At 39.1% G+C, this 10,194-nt stretch overlaps 1 protein-coding gene across 1 annotated transcript in view; it reads left to right on the top strand.

Moving 5' to 3' along the window:
• Nucleotides 1-624: 624 nt before the first annotated feature.
• The window catches only part of LOC128073251 (tyrosine 3-monooxygenase-like), a 31,272-nt gene continuing 21,702 nt past the window's right edge, over nt 625-10,194 (top strand). Inside the window, exons 1-5 of the mRNA XM_052667916.1 lie at nt 625-807; nt 2,986-3,169; nt 5,201-5,289; nt 8,824-8,891; nt 10,056-10,106. Coding sequence (XP_052523876.1) covers nt 625-807; nt 2,986-3,169; nt 5,201-5,289; nt 8,824-8,891; nt 10,056-10,106 — 575 coding nt within the window. The remainder of the gene's footprint in view (nt 808-2,985; nt 3,170-5,200; nt 5,290-8,823; nt 8,892-10,055; nt 10,107-10,194) is intronic.

Raw genomic sequence — 10,194 nt, 5'->3', positions numbered from 1 at the left:
TTGGATCTTCCACGGCTGCAAAGCTGCACTGCAAGCTTTTGTCTGTGCTGATTTAACGGGTAGCTCACGACTCCAGTCTGGCTAAATTGAGAAATCTCAATCTGTATGCAAGAACATTCTGCTTTGTGTTGTACAAGCATGTAGAGATGGGAATCTATCTGACGCAAGATTGTAGAGACACTCATAAGAGTCTGCTGCTTCTCTCTCCTAGTATTTATGACCAGTGCCTTCAACATGCATCTCAGGCCCTCAAGATTTAATCTACAGTGCAAGGACTCAAAAGAGAATAGGCTGGAGTATGATATCTCATGTCATCTATTATTTGAGACATGCCTGTGACTAGGATGTGAAGATGTATGCATCCATTCAACTTGGAGAAGCCTAGCATGGGTTCAGGCAGTCAGACTCATCTTGGCTTATTCATCTGCACCCAGCCTTGCCATCACTGCTATGGGAACATGACAGTGGAGAGAACATGAGAGTGGGAGGAGGCTCTCCTCCCCAGAGCCTACTCCCTGCCCCTATCTCCTCTGTTCAATCCATTTTACAGGCAGAGTTAAGGCTGGTGCCTTCTTGGGCTTTATACGGGCCGCTATGTCCCTTGAGACATGACTTTGGACAGGGATGGGGTGTTCAGTGCCGGGAGCCCTGGGCAGACTACGGAGAGAATACCCGAGCCCAGCGACCGGTCGGATTCAGCACCTCGGACAGCGACTAGCCCGGCTCTGCCCGCGGGCCGGGCGCTGCCGCGGGGACGGAGCTTCGCAGTCCGCTGCTTACCCTTCTGCTGAGCCCGGACTGTACTACGTAAGGATAAACCAATGTGCTTCAGGGGCAATGAGATTTACCTTCAACAGCTGAGGCAGTAGAGAACTTTCCAGTGCTGTTTTGGGCCATTTGAGAAATGCAGAGTGGTTATGATATCTGCGGGGTAAAAATCTAGTTGCAGCATGTCTATACGCTCTGTCCAAAGATAAATTAATCACTAGGGTGTGAGATCCAGCCAGGATCAGATAAGGGAAACATCAGAAATGGCTGCATCTGCAAAAGAAGGACAGAACTTGGAATCCAAAAGACAGAGGCTTTTGGATTCCACGATGACTTTCATAGGGGTTCAGTATGGTGTAACTTGGGATGGGAATACACAGGTGCTCAGACCCAGAAACATATTTACAGACTTCAAGGGATGTCATGCTATGCAGGAGCAGAACTGAAATCCCCTTGTGCTTGTCCTACCAGCAGTAAGAAGGAAGTTACCTTGGGTTTTTAAAGAGTTTATATTACTGCAAGAAAAATCCTAACAGAAATAAGTTACAACACAGAAGCTGCCTAGAGGCTGCACTCAGTCTTCACAGGGGTAGAGCAGAACAGGTCAGAGATTGTAAACAGGAAAAGCTCGAAGGTAGGCAGTGACCTTTTACTGGCTCAGATCTCTCTGCCTGTCCCACAGTTGCATCAGTTTCAAGGAGACATCACTTGGATTTGGCTAGGAAGTGAGAGAAGAGACTATTGATTCTCTGGGAGGATGATAGTCCAAACTGAAAGATGTAAATGGTACTCAAGCTAATTGCCTATCCACAAAGGAGCCCATTTCTAGGGGGAATGGCTTGCAGGCACCTTCAAACAGAGTGGGTGGGCCCCACTTTGAAGTTACCCAGAAGAGGGGGGTTACCTTGGGTTCTTGCGCATAACCTACGTAGGTGGTTTCCCTTGATGTGTCTGTCATGGTCAACATAAGTGACCCTATATCTAACCCACCATCCACACAGACCCACTGTATCTCCAGTTCCATCAGAATTCCTGGCCATTACTTTGGGAGAAGCACTCACATCCTCAGTCCAATTTCCATTGGACATCTCACAGCTGTAATCCACTCCCTTGGCTCCCAATGAAGATTTTTTTCTGAGTGACCTCAGGCCAAACGCAAGAGTCCAGTGAGGAGAAGATGTGTAGTGCAGAGTCCCTAAACAGGCGAGGTAGTCTTGACTCCAGCAAGACGGATGACAGAGCCACTCTCATACTGAACTTCACCCTCTGCACTGTAAAGAAGACTGAGCTCTCTAAGGCAGCTAGAGTCTTTGAGGTACAGACTGCACTTTTCACCTGTTGTTCCCTACCTCCACAGACCCACTTCTACTGTTTCTATTGCCTTCACCTCTCCCATTCTGCATCTCCATCTCTCTCGCCTTCTTTTCTCTCTGCCTGCCTGTGCTCTCCACCTGCTTTGCTCCTTCCTTCTTGCTCCTGTTGTGCTACAGATGCTCAGAGAGCATGAATGATTTTTCTAGGTAAAGAAGGAAAATTTTCTGAATGGAAGAAGCAATTAGATAGTTATTTAGAAGAATCACAGTTCTACACAAGAGCATATACCGGTCTGTTTCTTCTTTCTATCAGTTGTGGTGGTCAACTATGACAGAAAAACAGGGCAACATTTGAAGTACTTAAATGTAGGGATGTTAGGAGCCAATGATTTTTTTTTTTTTTTTTTCCATATTTGGCAGGAAAGACAGAAAATACAAGAGCTGTAAATCACAGAGGCATTATGTATTCTAAGAGCATGAACTATCCTTACAAAGTGCTCACTCTTGTCTGAGAAAATGAATAACCCAAAATTAAAGCATTGTATTTGTTACTTATTTCTAATTATTTGCAGTTATTTAATGATTATGGTGCAATTACACATCAATAGATCTGCTTCCATTCTGCTGGCTCTTGAGAGTTCCACTCATTTGTTATTTCTGCACAGATGAAATACTGCAATCAACAATATCTCATCTTTCATCTCCGTCTCCTTCTACCTAATTCTACAGTGTTTACTCTAGCTCTGCCTGAATCTTCCTTCTAAGCTGGGCATTAGTACACTTCATTGCTTAACATGTACTTCTTGCTAAGATCTTTTTTCATCACCTTTTAAAGACATTGCAGAACTGTCTCTAGACTTGGCTTTTCATATTTTTGGAAAAGCTTCATCATATTAACATCTAGCTCTTGCAGATGTTTGAAACTGAGATCCATCACTTTGAAACCAGGAGAATCAAAAAGCTCAAGAACTCTGCTGATCATCTTGATATTTTTGTTGAATGTGAAGTTCACAGAGCTGATATTAGTCACCTTATCACATCCTTAAAGAGAGTAACAGAGGATGTGAAAACTGGCAATGAAGACAAAAGTAAGAACCATATGCATATGCTAATGCTGTTTTATTTGTATTTGGGGTAGTTTTTTTTTTGTTGGCAGTTCTTTTTCTGAGGCTGTTAATTACCTTTAGCTCAATGATAATAACTTCATTAGACTGGAAAGCAGGTGAGCATGCACTTTTTTTTTAAACATGTGTGACTCATTTCGCTGGGATCATTCTGGCTGTTGTGAAAACGAGGGCATTTTGGCATTGTCAAATGCTGAATTTGACAATGGAACAGAGGTGAGAACAGTGTTCCAAAAAGAGGGAAATGAAAAGGAAAGAGTGGCAAAATAAGAAGCTCAGGAGAAACTGGAAGCACTTCAATGACAGGAAAACTGTGGACTGAGAAATGAGAGCTTGGAATAGAACTGACTGCAGACACTTGCTGGGAATGCAGTAATGTGGCAGAGAGTCTGAATGTTTCTTTTGCTTGTAGTGTATGGTGTTGATTTTGCTAAAAATGAGCTGTAGATGTCTGTTTATTGTGCCCAGGCTGCTGCCATTTGGCTCCAGAAGGACTCTCTTGAGTTAGATTGCAATTCCACTGAAAAGAGCTAAATGCTACCTGCTGGAAAAAGCTTCCAGAGCGTAAGAGGAAGAGAGGATCAGCAGAAAGCCTTGAGGTAGTGGTCTCACTGGTAGAAGCAGGTGATGAGCTTCTTGTAAAATGCTGCAAGTGGCTACTCTGCTAACAGCCAGTTGAATTACCATAGCAAGATGGAAAAGTGTATCTGTCAGCGATAAACTGCTCTTTGTCCTGTTTACAGGCAGATAAGGAATGAATGAGTACAGGAAACTATTAGAAATTGGGAATGTCAGAAATGCCCCTACTAGATGAGAGAGATAGATTGACTCATGGTTCCCTGAATATGAAATTGCTTTCAGGCTTCCAATACTTGCCAACACCAGGCAGCAATCCTCAGGGACCTTTTAGCTAATCCAGTTCTGTTTGGACACCTTTGGGTGTTTCATGATATTCACCTTCAGGCTAGTGATAAGAGACAGTCCAAGCTGTCTTCAGGGACTGCAGGGGTTTCAAAAGGATATTGCTGTCATCAGGGCAAGTGGAGAGCCAAGTTGGCTTTGGAACTGAAGGAGTGTCTCTTTAGGATTTCCTTGGTAGCTGAGAGATTTGTGCTCAGAAGAAATTCTTCATTTTAGATTTGCTGGAACTAGGATCTGTGCTTAGCATAGTCTGTTAAAAGACTGAGAAAAAAAAAAAAAGAGTTGATGTAAGACATCTGTCGGACTTGTATTTCTTCCTTCTTATTGCAGCATTGCCTATTATTGCATGAAAGAACTGAAATTTCCTAAATTAATGTGCTTTTCTAGCTTTACACTTCAGTGCTTGGGTGTAATTTAATAGGGCTAAAGCTGAGTTTGTCATTCAGTACATAGATACCTGATCTCCTCTTATCAAGTATCAGATTCAGGTGACTCCTAAAGGTCCTTTTCTCAGCTACAGTGACAGAGTGTGGCTTCAGCATCAGTCTGATCTCAGAAAGCAACATTAACTTTGTATTTCTTCTGTGGTTTTAAACTTAGTTAATTATAAATGCTGGGATTTAAATTAAAATTAGTACTGTATAAATATTCTTTTAATCACCTGAGAAGTTCCTCACTTCAAGGGAAGGAAACTGTTGGAAATTCAGCTAATGCTTTATTTATTTTCCTGGCGGAAAAAGAAAAAAGAAAAAAAAGAAATAAAGAAAAAAAGAGATAGAAAGAAAAAAAAAAGTAATATTCTTGGCCTGTTTTGTTTTGAGAAATTAAATTGCTGATCTCACTTTTAACAGTATGAAAATTTAAGAATACTGTTTAGACAAGATCAAAATATTTTTGAAATCCAAAATGTAGAACAAAATTTGTTGTACTGTTCCAAAAAGAACATCCCATTTGATGTAAGATGAAATATTTTTTACTTTAAAGATTTGTAATCATCCACATAACTTCTGCTTTTTATGTCTTTCTTATGTTACTTGATCCTATTTAATTTAATTCTTACTTCTTTCTCTACAGTGCCCTGGTTCCCCAGAAAAATTCAAGATCTAGACAAATGTCACCATCTGATCACCACGTATGAACCCAGTTTTGACCATGGTCACCCTGTAAGTTTGATGTCACAGTTTGTTTTCCAAAAGGGAACGTTCTTTAGGGAATATTTTCGTTTGTTTGTTTGTTATTTGTTTGTTTGTTTGTTGGGGAGAATTTCAGTAATAAGAGAACACTCTGGAAAAAAAGCAAAGAAGAGACAGAAAAAGGCTGATATTCAGTGAAGTTAGGGATTGCAGAATGAATAAATTAACAAGAGAAGCTTATCGGCCTTGATTCACCAAAGTAAACATGATTGTCATCATTTCAATTTTAGTCTTTAGCTTGTGTTTTCATTTCATTGTTTAATTAAAATAAAAATCTCTATTTTATTATTTTACCCCTATTTTCTTTGAAGTATACCCACTTTCTACCATTTGGTCCACCTAGACTTCAGGCTTCTCAGTCTTCCACATTTTGTATTTCCCATGATTTTATTTTTCAAACACTTAATGTCTGCATTTCTAAATTTGTATATGCCATAAATCTCAGTCAAGTGCAGATGTACAGTGGACAATAATGAAGAAGCAAAGAGCTAGTTGCTAAGAAATACCATATTGTCAGATTCCACAGAGAGAAGTATGATGCCTGAACTTGAATACATTGTTTAGACAACAAATAAATCAGATACACGGCAGCACAGATTCATGGACATAATACTGGAACTAATGTTTAAATGTGATTGAAGAATCTCAAAATATCTAGTGATTTCAACTGAAATAATCAGGTAAAATTTAAATTGGAAGCGAGTTTCAAAGACTATAATTCTTATTCACATTCATCTTTTCCCAAGGTTTCTGGAGCCAGAGTTTTGACAGTATTTACTGATAATTTTCTGTCAGCAAAATATTGTTACAATGATTGTTATGGACTTTCCTTTGGATTCAGGCATTAGGTATTCATTATGAGTGTGCCACAAACAGGGTTTTACTTGTAACAGATTTGTGTATGTACTCAGACCTGTAACATCTGCATGGTGCCAGGCTCTGCTTCGCGTGGTTCAGTGCTTGAGGTTAGAGGGGTGAGAGTGGGAGCTGTGATGGCTGAAGGCAGATTCCAGAATTTGCTTTTTTTTTTTAATCCTAGTTTTGTGGTGGTTTATTTTTCTTCTCACAAGATAAGGACTCTATAGGATTTCTTGCTGTTTTAAAACTTTCAAAGTGTTTTTTACAATGGTGATTTCCATTTTGTTCTGGGGACTTTCTCACCATACCAAAATCTGTGGAGGAATGGTTCAGGCTCTCAGCATGCCCCTTGGTAGCCCTGTTCAGCAGGAAGGTGGGATAACTGAAAACTAGGCAGATTCAATGATGATTTTTCATGAAAGAAATAGGAGAAGGAATTCTGTAGACACCTCCCTGCTGCTTACTTTGCCACGTGAGCAGGAACAGGAGCTTATCAGAACTTCAATTTAAGCATCTCTTTTGAAAAGGACAAAGGAAAATGTAGGAGTAGGACTTGATGATCCTTATAAGCCCCTTCCAACTTGGAATGCTCTGTGACTCTTTGATTCTAATATCTAGAAAATATAGATTAGGAGGAGAAAAAATGCAGTGCAGACTCCTACTGATGCTAATTCTAAGACAAAGTACTGGGGGAAAAAAAAGGTTTCCAGATACAGCATAGTGAGATATGAATTCTGAACAGATGAATAAGTGAGCTATGAATTCTGTACAGATGAATAAGGGAATCTGAAGGGCCATTTCCTGACTGTACATCTCTGTGTGGAAAAAAATATAAAAATAATTCAGGTCTATATTCTATTTCTGATAGTGATTTATTAAACTAAAAATCTCTAGGAGATCTTCAGATAAACCTCCACCAGGATATCAGCATGGAGTTGGATTCAAGTTGATCCACGTGCATCCCATCCAACTCAGGATATTCTATGACTCTCTCTTTCATTCTTCCTTGCATCTTTCTGATAGAAACATTCCAAGTGTTTGCCTATGTTTTTCCTGAGCTGACTCTGAGGTGTTTTTTTCTCATGAGATTAACAAATACATATTGGGAAGTATTTGAATAAGACTAAGTTCCTCTTCAATTTGCTAAATAGAAGGTGTGAGTACTGAGTAGAGTGAAAGAAAGCATTAGCAGTGTAGAGTTACTGAAGTACTGAGTGGAAATAAATTGACGCTGCAGAATGCAGTGCAATGTAGAAATGCCTAAACTTGAAGCAAGTTAGTTCAAGCACTGGAAACCATTTTCTGTTGCACGAAGGAGCACAAATCAGCCTCTCTTTACTATGCTGTTGAGCATGGTTCAATGTGGGCATGCTAGTGGAAAGTATCAAAACATGATAATGTATACAGCTGGCTCAGAAATTTTGTGTACACATTTACTACCGAATAGGTACACTGATTAGGAACTGTTGTGCTTCCTTGGGGAGATCCCTGCTGCAGGGACGAAGATGAAAGGTCCTAACACCAAGAAGAACCTGGTCCAATGGCTTTACGATGTGTTTTACATGGGCACATTACACCTACTGATAAGCAAAGGTGGCTTTTGGGATCCTGTTCTTCCCTTAGATTTATGCACACAATACTCATTAACTGTAGTATTACTGCTATTATTGCTACACTGAAAATTATGTGAATGAACCTAAGGGAGAAAATTGGCTTGTAGAAGGCAAAATGGTTCCAGAAAGTTCTGAATATTTGAGAATAATAAATATTTGTACAGTGATGCTGATCAACAGTGCTTTATGAGTTATATTAGTAACATTGCACCAGATTTCAAATATTATTCCTGTTATGGATGATGTAAAATTCAAGGGAACTTGATTCCACAAGTTTTTTTTCTTATTAAGAGCTGGAAAACTCTGCTTGAAGCTAGACTTCTAGTAAATACTGAGGAGGAAAAAATGAAAATGTCCATATTTAATATGTAAACTGCCCTTTTGAAACAACACCTCTGAATGTGTCTTTATTATAACATGGCAATAAATGAGCATGAGGAGATTCAGCTGAATGCACTTTTTTAAATGTATTAAGTGGTTGTTCCAATGATTTCTAGACAGTGAAGACTCCTTCTTTTCTCATTGTTCAGGTGCATTGTGCTTTCTCTGGTAAGACGATATCAGACTTGGTACTGTTATGTTCATCACTCTCCAGTGCAGCAGCTTTTGTGCTTAGCAAAGAAGTGCAATGACTCGGAGATTCAATTCCTTTCCAGCAGAAGAGATAAGCCACCTCTAATTCAATTATATTTTAGCATGATTTTCATTGAAATTTGACTGTAAGTTTAATTGTCTGTGAGGTAGCATTTACGAACAACTCCAAAACATTTGCATCAAGACATGTTACTTTCTTCTCTGCCACAAAGCCCAGGGTTTGAGCAGAATGTCATGGATGTAACTAAGAGCAGATTTTGGCTTGCCTTGTTCAAAAGGATCACGATTCATTGCCTTAGAGACAACAACTTAAAAGAAACCTAGTTGTTTTGAATGCTTCTGCCAGAGAATTTATTCATGCTCTGAAACATCTCTTCATGTAAAGTGTTTTTTTTTGTTTGTTTGTTTGTTTGTTTTTTTTAATTATGTTCTAACTCAGGGATACACTGACCTGGAGTACAGGAAGAGGAGGGCATACTTTGCTGACCTTGCCTATAATTACAGAGTGTAAGTATAAGGCTGCTGAAAAGACGCTTCTCTTTCACTGTGTACTTTCAGACATCGTCATGCGGAGGAAACACCAGAGACTAAATATTTTGTCAATGTATCTATGAGGCTATTTAATAGAAAACAGAATCTAGAAACAGAACGTTTACCTTCATACAAAATAAACATTTCTCACAACACAGCAAATACATACTAAGATAAAGTCATGAGGTTGAATTTACATCTCACTGAGTGTCTTATCAGAGGTAATTCCTCCATATGGGTCTTTCTATCTTTTTCAAGAAACTATGAGGAACAATGTTTATGAAATTCCTTGGCAAGATTTTAGAATGTATTTTTGACAAAGAAAAGAAAATTTACTATTTTTATTATTTATTTGTCAAAAGTCTATGCCCACGCAGATTAAAATTCCCAACTAAATTTTTCCTAATTGGAACAATGCTATCAAGACTACAGTCTTTTCTAATAGGAAGACAGAAAAGCCTAAAAAAATCTTGTGTCTCATGTGTATGAATTAAAGTGTTACTGTCTTTCTGCATAAAACTTCATTAGAATCACATTGCTGTCTGGAGGAGATAACTATGTGGTTAGAACAGGTTGTGGAAGTCCAAGAAATGGTAAAATTTCCCAAGTTAGAATTCTATCTGACAATAGTTTTCTCAGTGCCACTATATGCTATAGATAGTCCATCATGAAACATCACAAAAGCATATAATAAAATGACTCAGAGCTATTGGAGTGTGGAAGACAAGACTGTCTATATGAGAAATCATTGTGTGCCTGGGCATCTCTGTGCTGATGAGTTTGGTGATGATATTGTGATGATCATGTCCTCCAGAGACAGATCATGCAGACACACAGTATATGATGGTTGCTAGATTGCAATCAGCAGAGGAAAAGTTAAGTTGGAATGCCTCTTTCTTCTTCTGTCAAGCAGAACACGACTCTCTTTCTTAACACATCCCTCTGTTTTCTCCCCAGATTTAACAGTGGAGAAAATTCACATAAGAATCTACCTAGACAAATAAGTGATTAATTATATCCTATTTGCTATTTCTACATTAATTACAGCAAACATTCATTGTGCAGGCAAAGAAAGAAATTCTTGAAGTTGAATTTGAATCTTGCTTTAGAAGCATGCATTACTTCCTCTCTTCTTTACAGTGGGGACCCTTTGCCTTACATCGAATACACAGAGCAGGAGACTGCAACTTGGTGAGTTTGTCACATACACTCTGACTCCTGCACCATTCCACAACAGTACTAGGAAGGAGTGGCAGTGTGAGGCAGTAATTTGAAACCA

The sequence above is a fragment of the Tympanuchus pallidicinctus genome, unplaced genomic scaffold, assembly GCF_026119805.1.
Source record: "Tympanuchus pallidicinctus isolate F22 unplaced genomic scaffold, pur_lepc_1.0 scaffold8, whole genome shotgun sequence".
Lineage (NCBI taxonomy): Eukaryota > Metazoa > Chordata > Aves > Galliformes > Phasianidae > Tympanuchus > Tympanuchus pallidicinctus.
This window is presented reverse-complemented; position numbering and strand designations above follow the sequence as displayed.